The following is a 21954-nucleotide window of genomic DNA, read 5'->3' on the forward strand; positions in this document are numbered from 1 at the left end:
TTATGCTACTTCTTAATTCGTATTCACATAAGCTTTTAAATTGAGTTAGAAAATTAAGGGAGTTAAGAAAATTTCTGTTGAACATTTTCTACGAGGAGAAATTGGAGTAACCGTTTATTCAACCAAAGACAATAATGTCTAAACCTCTTCTACTAATATAATTATTTTATATGTACGAGTGTACACAATACCAGTGCCCCCAAAAATATACCAAGGAACCACGTGACACTAATACACATGTGCAACGTGACATCCCGACGGCTATGACCTATATGGCCTATGGAGCGGATCGGAAGTACAAAGGAACCCAAGTGGTTGGGTTAGGATCCGAGCTCCAGACAGAGAAGGCGCTCGAACATCGCATCCATTCGTTGGTTAAGCTTGGGAAGTGACGGTCTATTACATCTTTTAAAGTCTCTGTAGTATTCACCCACTCTAATCCTTCTTTAGTATACGTCTTCTCGTTGAAATTTGTCGTGAAAAAACGATCTGCTTCAAGCCTCCTAATTAATGTGAAGTCAAGTCAGTTTCTTGTTTCGCAAGAAAAGCCTCTGTTTTTTTAATAAATGTAGTCATTGATTTTAAAATTTTAAGAACCTGGAAGCCACGAGGAGGAAGATGAAGAAAGCAGTTTCACTAATGGCGAATCCTTTGATCTTCTTCTCTGCGTGCAATCCAACGTTTAAGTCAAGCTTCTCTATATCGTCTCCGTACACTTCTCTTAAAACCTCGATAGCTTCTTCATCATCTGTCAACTCTTCCCATTTACTGATCGGACTCATCAACAGATTCTTTCTGAATTCGTTGTATCGAGGGACTCCTCTCTCCCGATCTCTATAAACTAAGAAAAAAGAAATAAATAAAATCAGTGGATATTTCAATCGGATAGAGAATTGGTGATTTAGTAGTAGAAGAAGAAGCACTGATTTGGACTTACTCTCCAAGGCAGCCATATCTATAAGGTGAGGTCTATCTTCTCCGTCGATGTCTTGAGCCACAAGGTTCCTCATCCAGTTAGGGTAATTCCACAATGTCAACGCACCACAAGATTGGTGTCCCATTGAAACCAGTAACTGCTCGAACCCGACTTTTGAACCGGCCTTTCCTCCTTCTTTCCCGATCAATTCCGTCATTGGTATCCTGTTAAAAGAATATTTGTAGGTCAAGAAAAAACCGCGCTTGGATAGGCCTAAAAAGTGTACCAAACAGTCTATGATCTTACTCTCGTTCTATTGCAGGGTTTGATTTGTCTACATTCTCAGGTTTCATATCTCGGAGGACAAGTGTGTCTGGCAGAAGACAGTGCATCCTGTAAACGCTAACGAACTCTTCGGTAAGTGAATAAGGAACTCCATGATCTTTCGGTTTCTTCAGACCAACTAATCCACTAAGTATAGGACCAAATCTTGCTCCAACCATGTCCTTCACTTTCTTCCCTAAAAACCCATACCAGTTGATCCTCATTCCGGCAGTGAGTGTGTCTGTCTTCAAAAGTTCTATTGTCCAATCGATTGTATGAACTTTGGCGATAACCGCTGCAGTCACCAGTCTAGCTGTCCGGTAAAGTTTCTCATCATCAAACTCTGGATACCGTTCCTGATTTAATGTTAAAACTTAGCAAAAACAGAGATGTTGCTTGCAACACAAACAACTGAACAAGAGACTAACGTGATAAAGAGATAAAGTGATCAAATAAGAGACTTTACCTTGAGCATTTCACAGACGGAGTTGTGTTCTTTGACAAAGAGAGCTTGCAACAGAGAAAAACCTGACCAGCTGTTTCTTATGTCACCGGAGATGGGAACACCTCTTTCGTCCCGCTCCAACAAGCCATCCCCCGAGATCTTTAGCTTTCCGTCCTTGAAAACCCTAACTCTTCTCATTCCGGCCTCGTTATTTCCATATACTACACTCCCATCCCTATCCCCAAAAGATTATTCATAAAAGTAAACTCGGGTGATAAATAAACAACAATCAAGCAACTAAGCAAGTGATTGTGATTGAGATACGCACCACCAAGGGGTTCTAGTGTTGACAGCGCCAGATTTGTGGTGATCACCGGTGGGAACTTTCTTAGTTCTGAGGAATTTGAATGACTTTAACGGACATCCACTAGCTACTTCTTCTGGAGCTTCAAGCTCAATCTGGTTGATTTAAGAACCTAATTAGTAGATATACTCCAAAGTACGGGGAATAAATGTAAAATTTTGAGGTTAAAGAGGTTAAAACAAAAAAAACAACTAAAACCTGGTCCGTATCTTCCAAGTGATCAACCCAATCATGGATCATGAACTGGATCCAAGAACAAGCTATCACGTTAAATTGGTCCCCATTGTCTATGAATTTCTTTCTCGCTAACAACTTTGTCGCCACCACACTTGGATGTGGATCCAAAATCTGTCATGATACACTATAAATTAGTGAACCTAAAAAAAATATACGCAGCCGTTCTATAATTTACTCATACTAATGATATCCATAAGTTCATAACATAATGTCGTAGATGAATTGCTAACCTTGAAAAAAACAAAAAACAAAAACAATTAGGGTGGCTCTCATGATCATGAGGTGCCATGTGCCCATGACCCACTACTAAAATCTCCAAGACTTTTTTTGTTGTTTTTCTAGATTTTATGTAAACACGAATAATGACGAAAAAATAAACACTTAAAATCAAAACTAAAGCAGACAAAAAAAATTATCGATACAAAAGAATACAAAATACATCACGACTGCTAAGATATCTTTGTAAGTAGAGAGATTAAAAAGAAACACGTCACAAACTTTTTGGTTCTAGTGTTTCATTCGGCTACTATTTTTTTTCCTCATTTTTTTGCTATATTGTCAGTTCCATATATTTTTTCAATTTTGATCAAAATTAAAGTGATTATAAGGAGACCAGAAAAAAAACTTACGCCGTACTGAGAAGTAGAAGGAGGCATATTACGACCGATAAAGCTGCCTTGACTGCCGATGGAGTCGTCGGAGGGATGATTACACTTGCCATCAGCCGTACGATAACAGAACTCATCGGTGTTGTAACCCTGACCGTTAATCTCACCGACATGTACCAGATTGTAACGTTGATGTAGATGTCGTCGTAACCCCAAGTAAGCCACTCCCAACAACACTGGAAATCTATGCCACAATCCTAACTTGTCCACTAAGTGCACAATCTATAAATATATCATAATAATAAAGTTTTACCAACCAATATGATTTGTTTAAAGAGAAGAAAGCATAGTTTGTATACTTGGAGAAACAGAGAGAGATGTACGTACACAGAATAAAAAGGCATCGAGGAAAGACATCTTGGAAACAACATGATGAAGCTGAGGATGAAGAAACCATGAAGAGGATGGAGAGAAACCCATATTTTTTTTTGCCCTTGATTGTTTTTTTTTTATCTCCCTATCCGTCTTTGGATCATGTGTCTGCTTTATGCTTTAAATGATAGTCACACAATTGTAATGGTTGTATTCACACGATTACTCTCATGTATTTATATAGACCCACACGCATATATGTAGTCTGTATGTAAAATCAAAGTTCATTAATAAAAAAAAATATCATTTTATTAAAAAGTCAACGTGTCATCGTCGAGAATCGTATTGACTAGGGGGGTGACGACTAAAGACATTTCATTAAGATATTATTCCTAAATAAATTTTCAGATTATTGGAATGAATTATATAAAAAGAGAATAATATCTGCAAATAATTGACTATGTAATATGGATATTTCTTTCCCTGATTGATCAACCTTTCTTATCTTGCATTATTAGATTAGACTGAAATTAAGATAGTGTGGAAATATCAATTGATGGATAGTATAGTTTTTTTCTTTCTAAATTCCTACTTGGGCGGGTGGATATGATCTCAATAATGCATGGATTGACTGTAATCTACGGCTATTAATATATAGGGATATCAATATGGATCATATATTTTCTAATATAGGTTCTCTTTTTTCTTTTTTTCTTTTAACCATTCCAATACAGTTCTCTTTTACAAAATAAACATGTGATCATGCAAGCTCGATCAATTTAGCGCACAAGTAGTATAGTGATTGTACTAGATAGTGTCGTCATTGAGGCAATATATCACTTTCAAAATTTCAAATTTGCATATTGCATGCGAAAATAATAATCAAATAACGCATAAATTATCAATAAATTTATAAATGATTTTTAAAAATAAAGAATTACAAAAATTAAATAAAAAGACTAATTAATAATATTATTTAATTATAAAAATATAAAAGTTTGGAAATATACTTTATTTTAAATCTAGTAAATGTATTGTTTCATAAATTTTTAAGTCATCTAGTGTATGGTAAGATGTGTATATATATATACACATAAAATGTAACTGAAACATTTTAGACAAGTTTTAAGAAATATTTCTCAAAAATTCTTAAATCATAATTCTAAAGATTTCGTTATCTATTTGATGAACCTTTCTTGCATCTATGTAAAGCTCTCCTAGTTTGACTTATCTTCATAACATCAACTTGTATATTTAGTTCTAAGTTCTAACTAGCTAAAGTTACTGTATTTTCTTATTTATTTATTCATTTTTTAATTACTAAGAGGTTAGTTACTAGATTATTAGGCTCAAAGTATAAAAGTTAATTTCATGTATTTATTAATTTAAATACAAAATATATTAGTAATAACATTTACATATATATGTTTCGTAATTGATATTTCTTGTTTTAATGTATTTGAGAAATGAGAACTCTAATAAGATAATTGGCAACTGTTTTTTCTTTATAAAAGAACTATTTGCATGCAATGTTCCACAAAATTCGAGAAATGAATTTAAGTCGGTAGGGTAACGACCACCTGCATCGTTATAAATACTTATACGCAATTTTGTTTTAATAGTAACCAGTTTTATAAATTGTAGTAGTTGTTACAGACGGAAAGAAAGAGTTGTGTATTCTTTGGTGTGGTACTAGTTCAATTTCTAGAAATACCCATTTATTTCTTTTTGAAAATCACAGTTGAAATTTATGAGTTCGATCTTCAGTTTGTCTACATGAAGATATGTTTTTCCGACTGAAAATATATATAGTTATATAACTGGTCCTCATTTTTTCCTGTCATTTATCTTGCAGTTAGTTTCTGCTCCGTATACGTATCAAATTGTATGGAATGGGAACAAGAAATATATACTGTATTTTATATAGTTTTTTTTTGGTAAATGTAGTTTATATAGTTTGACCTGGACGATCGAAAGAACACTTCATTTATGATATGTGAAGTGTAATAGAATCAGTGTACGTACTAAGATATACTGATACGCAATAAAAGCGTAACATACTACGATGATACAAGTACAACTACTTATTACCACGTGGCTCTTCTTGCTACTTAATTATATATCTACAGTAGTAGGTATCAAGGTATCATCGATCAACCATCGATGAGCTTTTTGGGAATTTAATTAACCATCGATCAACCACTTTCAGAGTTAATTAATGCAAAGGAATAGAACATTGAAGCAACAAATTTATAATGGTATCGACCCTCCAATACAATCTATTTCGAGTTATTCAAATTTTAGCTATATAGAAGCTAAACGAAATCGACACATATATTTTCTTTTGATAATTTTGACTCCAAACTCGAAAGCGAGTTGAAATGATTATTAAGACACGACAAGTGTATGGATGTGTGATAGTTGTGTGTCATATGATCAGTTGACTTTAGAATTAGATGGAAGAAAATTCAAAGTGTGAGAGAGAAAGAACAGTTCCTGAACTAATAAATGTGTGTAGAGATAAGCTCTAGCTAATTTGGTAGTTATCCGTTCTTGTGCGTGAATCTGGGGTTTTAAAGATTAAAGAGAGTAGAAAGAAGATTTAATACATGTATACCACTCTCCTTTTTTTTTTGGGCAAAAATACATGCCATTCTATATATCATATTTTTTTGGGCTGATTTCGTATTTATAATGGTGGTTAGATCCGAATACTTAATGCCTTCCTCTTATTCGAAGATTTGTTTGTTTGTTTAGTCTTGCAATAAGTTTTTGTGGACGATAGTGACAAGACACCAATATAATACTAACATGCATATTCCTTTCTCTTTTTTTTTGTTGTGAAAGTGCATGTTCCTTTCTCAAATCATTTATAGAACGTAGTTTACAAAATAGCTTCTATATATATAGTAGTAGTAGTGTTAAAAAATTGCTTTCATTAATGTATTTTTGACATTTTTTTTATATAATATATTTTTCTTGGAAAACTAGACCAGTAAAACTTCTCTGGCTGTTAAATCTGTTACAATATCACTTTTTCATTATTCATTAACAAAAAAAAAACCTTCAGAAATACATATGTGTACTCCTCAGCACGATTTGTTAGAAACCTATCGGTGTCGTCGTCGTTTATTTCTAAAAGCTGTCTAACACTAGTAGAAGTAGATGGGGTGGTTGAAAAGCGAAATCGCTTCATCTGGATTCGATGTCATGATATATCCACTTTCTTTTTCACCTTTTTCGATTCTTTATATAGTTTTTAGACCAAGTCTTGTTTTTAAATCCACCCCCTTAAGCATGAGAGAGTCATGGAAAAATATCACACCAATGTTACTAATTTCTGCATTGCATTTTCATTATTCAGTTTCCAGCATATAGAGATAGACTCACATCGATGACTTTTTTGATAACATTATGTTTTTTTATAAACAAAATTTGTAAATCTTTGTAAACATAATAAACAAACTAAAAAAACCTATTTTTAAGAACTTACAAATTTTATAGATTTTTGAGTATTCAAAATTGAATTTGGTGTTCGAAAACTTAAACGCAACATGACAACAGTATAAGTCATAAGCCTAAAGCCTTTACGTCCTTTACATCCGAGTGTTCGTCTAACAATTTGGAAAGTGTAACTCTACAAACAATTCAACTAGCCCACCTACCCTTCCTTTCTTCACGGAATTTTAGGAAGTGTTTTACCTGATTTCACATGTAAGTTAATCCCTTCTTTATCACCAACAAAATTTCCATTTACAACATAATTTAATTTATTCTGGTTGATGCATATTCCATCTGTTTCAAAATATAAGATGTTTTAGAGAAGTTTTTTGTTTCATAATATAGGATGTTTTCAAATTTTTATGCAACTTTTAAGGGCTGTTATTGGAGAGATGATTTCTAAATCCAAATGGAATTGTAAATTCTATGAATCAAAATACATGGATTTTGAAATAACATGTTTTATCCTTGAATTTGAATAATTCTATTTTACACTATCAAATCCATTTAAATCCATTTAAAACATAATGTGGATTTTGAAATCCAAAAACAAATCATTAAATGAATAACATAATATTTTAATAAGTATTTGTAAATTATAGTACCAATAACATATAATTTTGTTAAATATTTTAAAATTAATGATTGAATAACACATGATTTTTGTTTGGATTTCAAAATCCATTAAAATCGTAGAAACAATAATTCCTCTTAGATTAGCTTAATATTTTATATTATATAGTACTGTTTTTGATTGATTGAACTTGTTAAAAATAAAAAAGAAAATAATTTGCGTGTTTTAATTAAAATATATAATTAAAACACATCCTATTTTGAAACGGAAGGAATATGTAGTAACACGTCTCTAGTGTCTCCAAAGAATCCAAATACCAATAAGGAGATCCAAAATACGAAGCTCACCATCCCGGCTTCCCCATAGAGCGAATTGACCAAGCACAAAGTCTTCGACTAAATTTTCCAATTTAGTGGGCCTTAAAATTCGCATATTTATTGGGCTAGATTTGACCTTAGTGAATGTGTTGCTATAACAGAGGGAAGTTTGGTCCATATCCGCAACAACCATTTTCTATCTGTAAGAAGGAAGAATATTAATAACATTATCTATATCTACTAGGCCAGTCCTAATGTAAAAGATGAAGATAACTCTTCAACCATGAAATATGTATATATGTAAATCTCCACTGGTTTGTGCAATCATATGTACGAACTGATTACAAATCTACATCAACGACACGATCCAGTGTTTCAACTTCGCGATTGTGACAAACCAATTGTCTACAACTTCATTTTCAGGATACATTGGCTGCAAAGGATGCACGCGGTCGCCTTGACTTATCACCAATACGTCAAGTATCACCGTATCAATATTTGACGTATTGGTGATAGGTTGAGGCGACAATGTACAGGTGTAATTACATATTCCCTTTGTTTTTGATAAGAGGATGTTTTAAAAATAAATTAATATTAAAAAATTAAAAATAGAAAAAATGTCAAAAAAACAAATCATCACATGATCAAAAAAAAAATTAATCATAAAAAAAAAATTAATCATATATACCCATTTCAAATAATACTAAACATCAAACTATTAAGAAATATCATAAGAATTAACATTGTCTGTTCCTGAACAAGTGTAGTTTTGCTTATACATATAATAAAATTTTTGGTTCCAATTTTTCAGCATATAACATAGCTCAACCATTCCAGATAATTAAAAACATTTGACATACGGTTACACTTACGATTAAAAGTTTTGTTTGATTATCTTCGGCTGATTAAAAGACTTTACACTTCTATTTATTGTAAGACTGTAACATATGTTATTTTTAGATCTTCCTATATACAAATAAAATCAGAATATTAACTCTATTTCTTTACAGTTAAATATCGGAATCACTACTGTGTAAAGACGAAGGGTCAGAAGATAGCACCTAGTAACATAAATTAACTTGACAAATGAATTCTATAACAAATTAAAGAATTTATAATTCTACAATTCCGATCCGATCATAATCTTTTTTTACGGAAGGTGTTTATACGCTTACTGTGATTGGAGAACAAATATATAATCAAACAAAAAAAAGTCACTGCGTAGTGGCGTCATGAAAACGAAGAATGCAAAATTTCGGAAGTTATCAGATAAGCAAGGATCTTCTAATACTGGTTCAGCAAGACAGCAAGAAAACAATCACCATATATATAGTCGAGTAATAGTGGACAATTAAAGATCTTCATCGAAATAAATTATCGTAGACAAAAGAATAAAAAAGACAGAAATAGAGAAAGGTGAAAGAAGATGTAGAGCTCCCTTCAATCCAAAGAGGAGTAAAAGCAATTAAAGGGCAAGTTAAAGCTCCTGAGATATGCAAGCCATATAACCAAATCCTTTTTTCTTACCATGATAAGGATTAGGGCTTATGGGATCCATAGCTTAGCAGCTTTTCTTTACCCTACTAAACTCTCGTTTGAACTTCAAGGAGCTCTACCTCCCATCTTTTTTTTTTATCTCGAGATAATTAAATCACTTTATACGGACAGAACCAGATCAATCGCAAGACTAATACGTTATGGATCTGACCTAAACAACCTACGAATAACTCTTGAAAACATTAGAAAGGTTAGATGAGAGTAGTTGTACATAATATTTATATATACAAAACACCAAAAGGGGTAAATCACAAGCTATAAAGACTCTGAAGAAAGAGAGATGAAGAACCCTAATTAACCCTACTAAACATATTAAGAGAGAAGAGAGAAGAGAGAGAGTGAGAGATAACACGTAATTTTTTGAAAGAAGTGATAGATAGAGAGTAGTAATTATAGTGGTTTAGATATTCGTGACTGAAGGGGAAAATAAAAATAAAAATGAAAATATGCAAAAATAAAAATACAGGTGGGTGCATCTGAAAAGACACGAGAAGGGTCAGACATTGTTTAGTGTTAGATTCCCCTATGCGTCACATGCGTCCTTCTCCGCTTTTGTGCTACTCTCTTTTATTTCTAGATTTATTGTTATTACAAGTATAAAAAATCAATTATTATTATTCCTGCCAACCACTAGTCCACTACATTGTTAAGATGTAACTTTGAAATTGAATTAGGCCGACCATTCTTTTAACTTTTACGTAAAATGAACAAGTGTTTTTGTTTGGTGACCTAATTCTGTTGGTATTGTTAACCCTAACCTAACTATTAGAAATTGCAACACGCAATAGCTTTGATTATACGGTCAGGATTATTATTAAGTCTGATGATGATGTGGGCACGAAAGCAGGTAAGTATTACTCTGTGCGAGGAGAATCTATGGCTAGATTTATCTCAACGAACTTGTCTTATTATCCTCACGAGTGTGGTCTCTTTCACCATTCACGCCAGAGCTTTAAGCTATTTAATGCCCTTACTTTAAAGATTTTTATATCCACATCGTAATTTTTTTTAGTTGGTTGAAGAAAATGTTTACAAGCATTATACTCGACCTATATAACATTAAATAAGAAGTTATATATGGCTCGTATACATAACACAAACCATTAATTTTGTTTATTTAAATCATTAAGTATGAAAAAAATGGGGTTTAAATATGTATACGATTTAAAAATCCATTAAGTATAACAAAATACTATTGAGACTTTTTAAAAGAAAGCAAAAAAAAAAAACTGATAGCTCAAAGCTTTAATTAACGTAAGCCCATCTGACATATGGACCGGACTTGTTAAATATCCAACAAAATTATTACTTGGGCCTTATTAGAGCATTTGGGGGGAGACCAGACCACTGTTGGTTTTTGGTTATAAGGCCCCGACGTCGTTTTAGTTGGGACGCGTCCCAGCATCGTTTTATACTTTTATTTCTAGCTTTAGAGCGTTCTCTTTCCTTTTTCGTTTACTTTTTCAATATTTTTTCCCCTAAAAATGTCGATTTCTTCTGTAATTGCTCTAACGGCTACTTTTTTCTCCAGACCATAAGAAACCTCAACAACGTTAACGATAACACAATCTAACAAAAGATCAATTTCGATCATTAGTTGTAATCTGGTTATTCAATTCCGGAGATGGACCAGCCGAAGAAAGTTGCTGATAGGTATCTGAAACGTGAGGTTCTTGGTCAAGGTACTTACGGAGTCGTCTTCAAGGCTATTGACACTAAGGTCATGATGATTCCTCACTCAATTCTTCATATTTTGTTCCCATCCCATCAAAATTAGGGTTTAGATTTTCTCGGTGATTCTTAATTTGTGTCTTGTTCTGATAGCTTTTGGGTATTCAATCTTAGCTAAAAAGCTTCGATCTTTAAACTAATATGTGTTCTCAGAATTCAAAGTTTGGATTTTTTTTTTTCTTTTTTCTTAATGGATTTAAAGTTGGTAGATTTTGTTTTTAGTTTGGATGGAATGGAAGGAAACTGATTTTGTTTTTGTTGTGGTGGATTTTGTAGAACGGAGAGACTGTAGCGATTAAGAAAATAAGACTTGGGAAACAAAAAGAAGGTGTGAATATAACAGCTCTCAGAGAAATCAAAGTACTTAAAGAGCTTAAGCATCCACATGTGATTGAGTTGATTGATGCGTTTCCTCACAAGGAGAACTTGCACATTGTGTTTGAGTACATGGAGACTGATCTCGAAGCAGTTATCCGCGATCCTAACCTGTTTCTTTCCCCCGCTGATGTCAAATCTTACCTCCAGATGATGTTAAAAGGTCTTGAGTATTGCCATGACAAGTGGGTTTTGCACAGGTACGGTACTGATTCTAAGAATAATCCACAGAACTTGCTTTTTCTCTCCAATAAGGTTTTGTTTGTATTTACACTTACGGAGTATTTTTTGGATGTGTTTCAGAGATATGAAGCCAAACAACTTGTTGATAGGACCTAATGGACAACTGAAGCTTGCAGATTTTGGGTTAGCTCGTATATTTAGTAGCCCTGGTCATAAGTTTACCCACCAGGTAATATCTTTTTTTGTGTGTGGCAATTCTATTTACATGTAGCAATTCTGCTATGTTTCGTATCTTGATCTGTTTCAGCAATTTCATAGGTCTTTACGAGATGGTATAGAGCACCTGAACTTTTGTTTGGTGCAAAACAGTATGGTGGTGCAGTTGATGTTTGGGCTGCTGGCTGTATTTTTGCTGAACTTCTATTACGCAGACCATTTCTTCAGGTAAAACTCCGTTTTGTTTGTGTCGTGATCCCAATTCGTCTGTTTCTTTGTTTCTCTAGCTTACTTTTTCCCCATTGCAGGGAAAGAGTGATATTGATCAATTAAGCAAAATCTTTGCTGCCTTTGGGACCCCAAAAGCAGATCAGTGGCCAGATATGATCAGCCTTCCTGATTATGTAGAGTATCAATTTGTCCTCGCACCTTCTCTACGTTCTCTATTCCCAATGGTTAGTGAGGATGCTCTAGATTTGTTGTCTAAGATGTTCACCTATGACCCCAAGTCTAGAATATCGATTCAGCAAGCTCTGCAGCACAGGTACCTAAACTTATCCTATGTAGAAGAGATAAGCAATGGTTATTTTGTTTTGTTCTGAAACATTTGATTTCTTTTTAAAGGTACTTCACATCTGCACCTTCTCCTACTGACCCTTTAGAGCTACCAAGATCAGTACGCCAGCAGGGTGCTAAGTCAACTGACAGTAAACACAAAGCCATTAAAGTGTTGTCACCAGCACATAAGTTTAGACGAGTGATACCTGGCCGAGGAAAGTCTGCTAATAAATCCAAGGACCAGAGTGTTGATGTCGTGAGACAAGCTAGCCATGATGGACAAGCACCAATGTCTTTAGATTTCACCATCTTAGCCGAGCGGCCACCTAACCGACCAACCATCACCAGGTAAAAAGATTTGGTTACACAATCCTTTTACAGTCAGTTCTTGATCAGCTTTAAAGATCATCACTTCTGATGATTTCTTGATGTTTGGTTTTGCAGTGCGGATAGATCTCATCTGAAGAGGAAACTCGATCTCGAGTTCATGTAGGATAGGACGTAACAAGCTTCTTCTTCACGCCAATCTTCAGTTCATATAGCCTATAGGTTCTCGAGTACCAGGCTCTTACTGGTTGGTCCTGTCCACTAATTTGCCATATTACTAGTGATGATGAACATGGTGAATCATTCTTTCTGTTTACAATAAAATGTAAAGCACAGATGATTAACTAATCATCATTGTAAACCCATTACAGAAAATTCCATCAGGCTTTTACTAACATCAGTTCTGATCCCAAACTCAATTCATTATCGAAGTTTTTCATTCTCAATTGCTCTTACAGTACAATTTAAAGTTTAGTATTTTTAATTATGGAACATGTTGGTGGTTTACATATATAGTTCAATCTCATCACAAATATGAAATGTGTTTTTTGTTTCAGTCTTTAGACGGTTCCAGCAATGCTGGATGAGATGATGCGTACTCAATCTAAGGAATTTCAATGAATCTGCAACAATGGTAAACCACAGTATCCAGTTTTCGAAAGACCAATGTAAAAGGCCAAATCAATTAGAAGAATGAACTACTACTGTACTCATTATCTATTTTATTCATTAACGTTGGTAAGCTCATTTGCAACTTCCAATTCTTTTTCCTGGATTGATCATTCCACATCGCCATCTTTGTCATCTGAAGCCCCGACTCTGTGTGTAGCTTTCTTTGCCTATTCGTATAAATCAAGAAACAGAATCACATTAGGCAGAGTTCTTTAGATAACAAATTGAACCGATCGTTTAAAAAAGGCTTTTTACCTCTTTATCCCAGTTCGTGAATATAGTGACTAAAGAAAGACAAAACACTTGAACAGCCAATGCTGTTACGATTCCCAACCAAAGCCCCTAACAATGATATAACACCACAAAAATTAGAGTTTCTACATATTAGTATTGTGTTTAAACTTGATATTGAGAATATGAGCTTCAAGATTATTTACCCGACCACCAATGTGGAAATGGAAACCAAGTAATAAACCTAATGGAACTCCAACAAGATAATATGATCCAAGATTCACACAAGCTCCAATCTTCTGCCATCCACATCCTCTAGCAACCCCTGCAACCAGACATCAAAACCAGTTGACCAGGTGCCAAAGCTAATCTTGTGTGATTCAAAAATTAACCTGAGAGAACGCATTGGAGGCCAACAAGGAAGTTTCCACAAGCGACAATCGGTATCATTGATGCAGCATATGCGATGATTTTCGGGTCGCTGCTAAAAGCATGACCTAAGATTTTCCGAATCGATAACAGAACCGTTACAACCACAATTCCCTCGGCAACTGCTATGCCTACAATGACATATACAGCTAGTTTTGCCACTTGTGGATTCCCTGCTCCTAACTCGTTTGACACCCTTATGCTGCAATTTAAAAGAAACACAGAGTTGTGAGATAGGTTTCTTTGATGAGATTACTTTATGTGCTCTTTGATATACTTTTTGTAACTGATGTACTGACCTTGCAGCGCCACCAAGACCAACCGAGATCTGCCAGATTGTTAGTGAAGTATTTAGGCTGAAAAGTTGCACAACTTGCACTGATCAAATACAAAAAGAAGTGCAAACTCTTAGCAACAATGCCAACATTAGACAAAGATAACTGAATTCTACCAGATGGAAAGCACCGAAGTTTCTAAAACCGGATTGGGAAGAAGGCCAGAGGCCAGAACCAAAAGCTCGAAGGACCATAGCTCCAAACTGTCACAAAACCAAATCGATTAAGTCCATATACTAGACCTGAACAATGCAGCATTTCTGTTTCATCACTTACCAGACCATGACTGCCGAAGGAAAAGCAATTTTAGAAAAATCATAAAGTTCTTGAAAAGCCTCCTTTGAAAACCCTGTCTAACTTTGCGAACAAGTAGACGAAAACTTGACATAACACGAGAGGAGAATGACGTTGAACCAGTAAGAGACCGAGATAGCGAGAGCAGCTCCTCTGTATCCTAAAGCAGTCTTCAACACAAACAACCAACAGAGAAGCAAATGAAGACAAGTGGTGATACCAGAGCAGACAAAGACAGGGAACACATTGTTCTGCGCTTGCAAGAACCTGTTGATGCATTGAAGAAGTCCGTATGCGAAGAGACTCGGGATCATGTATCTCGCGTAGGAGCCAGCAACACTTGCAATGGACTTGTCTTGGTGGACCAATACGAGAATCTGCTCAGTGTTAGCCCAAATGATCGAGAGAGGAACAGAGAGTATTAAAAGAACAAACATTGCTCTCTGCATTTGAATTCCTAGTTTCCCGTACAGCTTTGCTCCGTAAGCTTGACCACATAGTGTCTCCAATGCACTCGCTGTTCCCAACTATTTGACATAAACACACACACACAAAAACGAATCGGGTTTAAAATTTTACTACTTTACAAAAATAATTCTGAAACAACAAACCCTACAGATCTCTGATGAGCAAATCACAAGAACGATTTTAACAAACGAATAAAATTGCACCCAAAACATTAAATCATGAATCAATGCGGGATTCTAATATATTTGTGAAAGGGGACAGAAACGTACGAGGAAGGTGAAGCCTGTGACAGAGGCAAAGGATGTGGCGATAGAAGCGGCAGAGAGGGGAAGAGAGCCTAAATGGCCAACGAACATGACGGAGATGACTTGGAGAGAGTATTGAAGCAGGCTTACACCAATGAGTGGTGCTGAAAGCCATAGCTGCTTCTTCACTTCCTCCTTCACACGTATCATCGTCGTTTGCTTCTCTGTGATCAGAAGCGGAGGCGTCACACAATTTTCCATTATTTTATTTTTTTCTCTCTCTCTCTCTCTCCCAGAAGCCAAAAAAAAATTCTAACAAATAAAAAACAACAACCTGTATCTCTCTTCCCTGGTCTTTAGGGTTTGTGGAGGAGAGACTTGGTTGATATTTATGGGCTATTCTGTTTTTTTTTTTTTTTTTACGGTATGATATCTTCTTAATTAGTACTATATATTTCCACTAATACTCTTCCTGATTTAGCAAATTAATATTTTTAATTTATTGACATTTTAACTTTTCGATATTGCAAATTGATGACTATAAAGTATATATTATGCTTTCTATATGAAGAAAAGAAAGAAAGAAAAAAAATCGAAATATGCTCCCAATCCACAGACATTGAATTGTGTCTTACTCCAATTCTTGACAACGAGTGCGACGTGAGTGGCTCTTTATTAGTTCTCTCTTCTCTTATTCTCCCCCGAGTCAGGAGGCTGGCTACCGCATCCTTACTCAGTCTCCGGTATAATTGACTCGTAAACTCGTCCTTTCGCTTTCTTCACCTAAATATAAAAGTATTTATTATTACATAACCGTCACTTATTTGAATTTCTATATACTTATTTTAATGACATTTTATATAGTTTATTTTACCTCTTCGGTCCAGTTGGTGCGAGTCATGACAAAAGCAATGGCAGAGACTTGAGCAAACGTAGCACAAATCACTCCTAACCAAATCCCCTAATTTAATCATTCAAAGATCGCTAATCAACTTTAAAAAATGAAACATGAATCAACTTGTGATTATGTAATTTTTTTTTTTTTTTTTACCATTCCTCCAATCCCTAACACGAATCCAAAAAAAAATGATGTCGGAAGTCCAACTAAATAGTAGGATCCGAGTGTTACGTATGCCCCTATCTTTTGCCACCCTGAACCTCCAAGAACCCCTGATCAATCGATATCCACAAACCCCGGGGGGAAAAAAAATAATTACATCGAAAGGAACATAAAGATAAAAGAAGATGGAGGATCGAGAACTCATGAGAGCTAGGACCTGAGAGAATGGCCTGAAGACCATCAAGGAGATTGGAAATGACGAGGAGAGGCACCATCGTTGCTACATATTCAGCAACTTCAGACTCGTTTGAGTAAGTGTATCCAAGTGTTTCACGTGTAACCAGCAACACCAATTCACTTAAGACACACACACAAAGTGTCATGGCTAAGCATACTCGTATAGCTCTCCTGGCATTGTCTGGATTTCCTGCTCCTAACTCATTCGATACCCTCACGCTTTCACAACACACACACACAACATTTTATAAGATGAATTTCCAGTTTAAAAATTTGGTAACATCTTAGTAAAGTGGTTACCTCACTACACAAGCCGATGCATAGGGAACCATACGAATTACCGTGGAGATACCTAAACTGTTCAGAATATGATCCAACCCCAAAGAAAGAGATTTAGATTGATTCTCGAGAAAGAATTGAGGGTCGTAGTACTAATGTACAGACAAGCTACAAGGGATACCAAGTGGAGATAACCGAAGTTTCAAGAACAGGATTTGGAAGTAAGCCTGAGAGGAAGACCACCGTCTCAGATGACCAAATCGTCAAGCTGTTTCCATCAACGACGTTAAAAATGTGATATATAGAAGAAGCAAAAGATGATTTTAAAGATACGTACCAGACCATGAATGCAGACGGAACAGCCAGACGAAGAAAGACCATAACGTTCTCAAGAGCCTCTCGGGAGAACCCGGTCCATGTTTTGGCGCAAGCAGGCGAGAATTTGACGTAAAGACTCAACAAGACAACATTAATCCACAAGGAAAACGAAGTTGCTAGCGCAGCTCCTCTGATTCCCAAACCAGACTTGGACACCAAACCCCAACAAACAGGAACGTGAAGCAGAGTGGTTAAACCGGAACAGAGCATGAGAGGAAACACTCTGTTCTGGCTCGTAAAGAAACTATTGAGGCATTGTAAAATCGCGAAACCGAAAAGGCCTGGGATCAAGAACGCTACGTATGATCCAGAGGTTTGAGCAATGACTGCGTCTTGGCCAATAAACACAAGAATGGATGATGCATTGATCCATAAAATGGATATTGGAAAGCATAAGATGAGAAGAACCACCATTGCTCTTTGTGTGTGTATTCCTAACATTCTTTCTACTTTTGCTCCGTAAGATTGACCACACAATGTACCCAATCCTCCAGACAGTCCCATCTAGAAAACAAACAGAAACCATTCTAATTTCAACTCACTGAAGTTTCTTTGACGCAAAAAGAGAGAGAGAGAGTGAGAGTGGGAGAGACTGACGAGCAAACTTAGGCCAGTGATTTGGGAGAATGAACTAGCAATGGAGACGCTGGAGAGAGCTAACTCGCCTTGATGTCCGACGACCATGATAGAGATCATCTGAAGAAGATACTGCAACAGATTCGTAGCCACCAGTGGACCACCTAGCCACAACTGTTTCTTAACTTCCTCCGCGATCCATCCTCCTCCTCCTCCTCCTCGTCTACGTATCTTCCAGTCCATAGAAGAGACGTCTACGACCAACGGATTCGCCGGAGAGTCGTCTCCTCCTTCTCCTCGCTCCATGAATTTTTCCCTTTGTCTCGTCTCCATCGGTCGTTTAAGAGAGCGAGTAGTTCATAAAGATGAGAATGGTGGTAGTTGGTTAACAATGTAATTGTTTTCGGCTTTTAAAGCTACTGGACCATTCGATTGTGACTCTCATAAAGGTCTTTTTGTCACGTACCTAAACTATTTAATTTGTAATTCACCCCCCATGATCATTTTACAAAGAACAAAATATATTTACATTTTTACCATAAAACGGAAAAAGAAAAGGCCCAGTGATAATTTGAAGCCCAATATAACTAACTTGTAAAGCCCAGTCTCAAATCAAAATAATAGGGAAGTGAAACAGTAGCCAACCGCAAAGATTAGCGCGTCTTCAACACGCGCCAATTCCGCACAATGTGTTGTAATTCAATTCAATGGCATGATTTTGCTTCTTCAACCCCTAAAGACTACTTTGAGAGATTATCTCTGAGAGCAGTTTCTTTAAAAAAACATGCTTCACCCAAGTAGTCACTACTCTTCTTCTTCTTCTAGAGATGTAACACATCATCGTCTAGCTCTGAGTTCTAAAGCTAGGGTTTTTCCAGCTCCTCCTCTTCCACTTTCATTCCCCTGTAACTTCTCTTCTAGGGTTTCTTTTAGGCTTCAGCTTCATTGCGCCGCTTCTTCTTTTTCACCTTCCTCTGTTTCGCCACCACGATGCTCTAAACCTAACCCGAGCTCTCGCAAACGCAGATACGGCGGCGTAATCCCTTCCATTTTGCGTTCTCTTGACTCTTCTACTGATATTGAAACGACTCTTGCTTCTCTCTGTCTCAACTTGAGCCCTAAAGAGCAAACCGTGCTTCTTAAAGAGCAGACTCGTTGGGACAGAGTGCTTCGCGTGTTTCGTTTTTTCCAATCTCACCAAGGTTATGTTCCAAATGTGATTCATTACAACATTGTGTTACGAGCTTTGGGGAGAGCTGGGAAATGGGATGAATTGAGGCTTTGTTGGATTGAGATGGCTCACAATGGTGTTTTGCCTACTAATAACACTTATGCGATGCTTGTTGATGTTTATGGTAAAGCTGGTCTTGTTAAGGAAGCTCTTCTTTGGATTAAACATATGGGACAGAGAATGCATTTCCCTGATGAAGTCACTATGGCTACTGTTGTCAGGGTTTTCAAGAATTCAGGTGAGTTCGATCGTGCTGATAGGTTCTTTAAAGGCTGGTGCGCTGGAAAAGTTAATCTTGATGATCTTGATTTAGATTCCATTGATGATTTTCCAAAGAACGGTTCAGCTCAGTCTCCTGTGAACTTGAAGCAATTCTTGTCAATGGAACTCTTTAAGGTTGGTGTTAGGAACCCTATTGAGAAAAGCCTTCATTCTGCATCCGGTTCAGACTCTTCTCCGAGGAAGCCAAGGTTAACTTCTACATTCAATACCCTGATTGATTTGTATGGGAAGGCAGGTCGTTTAAACGATGCAGCCAATCTCTTCTCGGAGATGCTGAAATCTGGGGTTCCTATAGATACTGTCACGTTTAACACGATGATACATACTTGTGGAACTCATGGGCACTTGTCAGAGGCTGAATCCTTGTTAAAGAAGATGGAAGAGAAAGGGATATTCCCTGATACTAAGACATATAACAGCCTTCTGTCTCTTCATGCCGAGGCTGGAGACATTGAGGCAGCTCTTAAATACTATAGGAAAATTAGGGAAGTGGGACTTTTCCCTGATACTGTAACTCACCGAGCTGTTCTTCATATCTTGTGCCAACGGAATATGGTTGGAGAAGTTGAAGTTGTGATGGCTGAGATGGACAGAAATAGCATTCGCATTGATGAGCACTCTGTTCCTGTTATTATGCAGATGTATGTGAATGAAGGTTTAGTTGGACAAGCAAAAGCTCTGTTTGAGAGATTCCAGTTGGATTGTGTGCTTTCGTCAACCACACTTGCAGCGGTAATTGATGTCTATGCTGAAAAGGGACTGTGGGTTGAAGCGGAGGCTGTGTTCTATGGGAAAAGAAACATGACAGGTCAGAGGAATGATGTTTTGGAGTACAACGTCATGATCAAAGCTTATGGAAAGGCCAAACTTCATGAGAAAGCACTTTCTCTCTTCAAAGGGATGAAGAACCAAGGGACTTGGCCTGATGAGTGTACTTACAATTCTCTTATCCAGATGCTTTCTGGGGTTGACTTAGTGGATGAAGCCCAGAGGATCTTGGCTGAAATGCTGGATTCGGGCTGTAGACCTGGATGCAAGACCTATGCTGCTTTGATAGCTAGCTATGTGCGGCTTGGCCTGCTGTCTGATGCAGTTGACCTGTATGAGGCAATGGAAAAAGCAGGGGTGAAACCGAATGAAGTTGTTTATGGTTCCTTAATTAATGGGTTTGCTGAGAGTGGAATGGTCGAAGAAGCGATTCAATACTTTCGAATGATGGAAGAACATGGTATTCAGTCCAATCATATCGTTCTGACTTCCCTTATCAAGGCTTATAGCAAAGTTGGGTGTCTTGAAGAAGCTAGGAGAGTGTATGACAAAATGAAGGATTCAGAAGGTGGCCCAGATGTTGTTGCATCAAACAGCATGCTAAGTCTCTGTGCAGAGCTCGGCATAGTTTCTGAAGCAGAATCCATTTTCAATGATCTTAGAGAAAAAGGCACATGTGATGTTATTTCGTTTGCAACAATGATGTATTTATACAAGGGAATGGGCATGCTCGACGAGGCTATTGAAGTGGCTGAAGAGATGAGAGAGTCTGGTCTACTAAGAGACTGCACGTCTTTCAACCAGGTTATGGCTTGCTACGCTGCTGATGGCCAGTTACGTGAATGTTGCGAACTGTTTCATGAGATGTTAGTTGAAAAAAAGCTTTTGCTGGATTGGGGAACGTTTAAAACGCTCTTCACTCTGTTGAAGAAAGGCGGGGTGCCAACTGAAGCCGTGGCGCAGCTACAATCCGCATACAATGAAGCCAAACCGCTTGCTACACCAGCAATCACTGCAACTCTGTTCTCAGCCATGGGTTTGTATGCATATGCGCTGGAATCATGCCAAGAGCTCATGCGTGGTGAAATCCCTCGCGAGCATTTTGCGTATAACACAGTGATATACACTTACAGTGCATCAGGAGACATTGACATGGCCCTAAAGGCATACATGAGAATGCAAGAAAAGGGATTAGAGCCAGATGTTGTCACACAGGCCTACCTTGTTGGGGTATACGGGAAAGCTGGAATGGTGGAGGGTGTGAAGAGGGTGCATAGCCGGATTACATTTGGAGAGCTTGAACCAAACCAGTCATTGTTTAAAGCAGTGAGGGATGCTTATGTGAGTGCAAACAGACAGGACTTGGCTGATGTGGTAAAGAAAGAGATGAGCATTGCTTATGAAGCTGAAGAGGAGTGTAGTTCGAGATCTGGAGAAGAAGAAGAAGAAGAAGAATCTGAAGAAGACGAGGCATTTTGAAGGGTAGCCGCCGATGTGTGTAGGAAAGATTGTAGAATATAGGATTTAGTGGAAATGTACTGTACAGTTTCACAGAAGCTTAAGGAAATATGCATACTTTCAGACTCAGAGTGATCTCTGGTAAAGAAATGTGAATTCTTAACATTGTTATAGAAAGAAAAAAGAAAGGTTCCACAAGGTCAAATCTATAAAAGCGAGCACTTACTAGTGGCTATGTTTTTGATAGAGGTATTAGCATAAGCTCCTTACAACCATAGATTAATTTGCATCAACTGGTTGGTCTTCTGTTGGTTTTAGTCTCTGGATTGAATATTTTTCTCCTGACTTGTTTGTTCCTAAGTAAGATTTTCTGGAATCGATTCCACTTTGGACTCTTCTTAGTTTC

The 21954-nt window shown here is 36.7% G+C and overlaps 5 protein-coding genes across 9 annotated transcripts; 2 read left to right on the forward strand and 3 right to left on the reverse strand.

The window, feature by feature from the left end:
* Positions 1 to 84: 84 nt before the first annotated feature.
* LOC104751224 (alpha-dioxygenase 2) lies at positions 85 to 3664 on the reverse strand. The gene is made up of 9 exons (XM_010473133.3): positions 3282 to 3664; positions 2916 to 3176; positions 2248 to 2397; positions 2014 to 2144; positions 1707 to 1920; positions 1223 to 1596; positions 938 to 1140; positions 598 to 841; positions 85 to 503 (listed from the first exon to the last, which is right to left on the reverse strand). The coding sequence occupies exons 1-9, from the start codon at positions 3372 to 3374 to the stop codon at positions 278 to 280; spliced, it is 1896 nt and encodes a 631-aa protein (XP_010471435.1). The 5' UTR covers positions 3375 to 3664; the 3' UTR covers positions 85 to 277.
* A 6936-nt stretch (positions 3665 to 10600) lies between these two features.
* On the forward strand, positions 10601 to 13044 carry LOC104751225 (cyclin-dependent kinase D-1-like). Its single transcript, XM_010473134.3, has 7 exons — positions 10601 to 10935; positions 11223 to 11521; positions 11625 to 11733; positions 11823 to 11948; positions 12029 to 12264; positions 12345 to 12626; positions 12723 to 13044. Exons 1-7 carry the CDS (start codon positions 10840 to 10842, stop codon positions 12769 to 12771), a joined length of 1197 nt encoding a protein of 398 aa, XP_010471436.2. The 5' UTR covers positions 10601 to 10839; the 3' UTR covers positions 12772 to 13044.
* Positions 13045 to 13201: 157 nt separating this feature from the next.
* LOC104751227 (protein DETOXIFICATION 17-like) lies at positions 13202 to 15662 on the reverse strand. Of its 4 annotated transcripts, none has more exons than XM_087489907.1 (9): positions 15304 to 15444; positions 14834 to 15093; positions 14549 to 14736; positions 14389 to 14475; positions 14237 to 14265; positions 13901 to 14139; positions 13715 to 13833; positions 13533 to 13619; positions 13202 to 13444 (listed from the first exon to the last, which is right to left on the reverse strand). In XM_087489907.1, exons 4-9 carry the CDS (start codon positions 14464 to 14466, stop codon positions 13385 to 13387), a joined length of 612 nt encoding a protein of 203 aa, XP_087346033.1. In that variant the 5' UTR covers positions 14467 to 14475; positions 14549 to 14736; positions 14834 to 15093; positions 15304 to 15444; the 3' UTR covers positions 13202 to 13384. The 4 variants fall into 4 exon arrangements, with proteins under 4 accessions (XP_087346033.1, XP_087346032.1, XP_087346030.1 ...); XM_087489906.1 differs by having other exon boundaries at positions 14237 to 14293; XM_087489904.1 differs by having other exon boundaries at positions 14237 to 14293; positions 14549 to 15093.
* Positions 15663 to 15755: 93 nt separating this feature from the next.
* On the reverse strand, positions 15756 to 18225 carry LOC104751226 (protein DETOXIFICATION 16-like). Of its 2 annotated transcripts, XM_010473135.3 has the most exons (8): positions 17831 to 18225; positions 17193 to 17737; positions 17037 to 17123; positions 16877 to 16933; positions 16557 to 16795; positions 16331 to 16449; positions 16154 to 16240; positions 15756 to 16062 (listed from the first exon to the last, which is right to left on the reverse strand). In XM_010473135.3, exons 1-8 carry the CDS (start codon positions 18140 to 18142, stop codon positions 16009 to 16011), a joined length of 1500 nt encoding a protein of 499 aa, XP_010471437.1. In that variant the 5' UTR covers positions 18143 to 18225; the 3' UTR covers positions 15756 to 16008. The 2 variants fall into 2 exon arrangements, with proteins under 2 accessions (XP_010471437.1, XP_010471438.1); XM_010473136.3 differs by lacking the exon at positions 16331 to 16449.
* Positions 18226 to 18509: 284 nt separating this feature from the next.
* LOC104753824 (pentatricopeptide repeat-containing protein At1g73710) lies at positions 18510 to 21746 on the forward strand. Its single transcript, XM_087489908.1, has one exon. The coding sequence runs from the start codon at positions 18594 to 18596 to the stop codon at positions 21567 to 21569; it is 2976 nt and encodes a 991-aa protein (XP_087346034.1). The 5' UTR covers positions 18510 to 18593; the 3' UTR covers positions 21570 to 21746.
* Positions 21747 to 21954: the final 208 nt, after the last annotated feature.

This window comes from Camelina sativa, chromosome 16 (genome assembly GCF_030686135.1).
Source record: "Camelina sativa cultivar CO46 ecotype springtype chromosome 16, ASM3068613v1".
Lineage (NCBI taxonomy): Eukaryota > Viridiplantae > Streptophyta > Magnoliopsida > Brassicales > Brassicaceae > Camelina > Camelina sativa.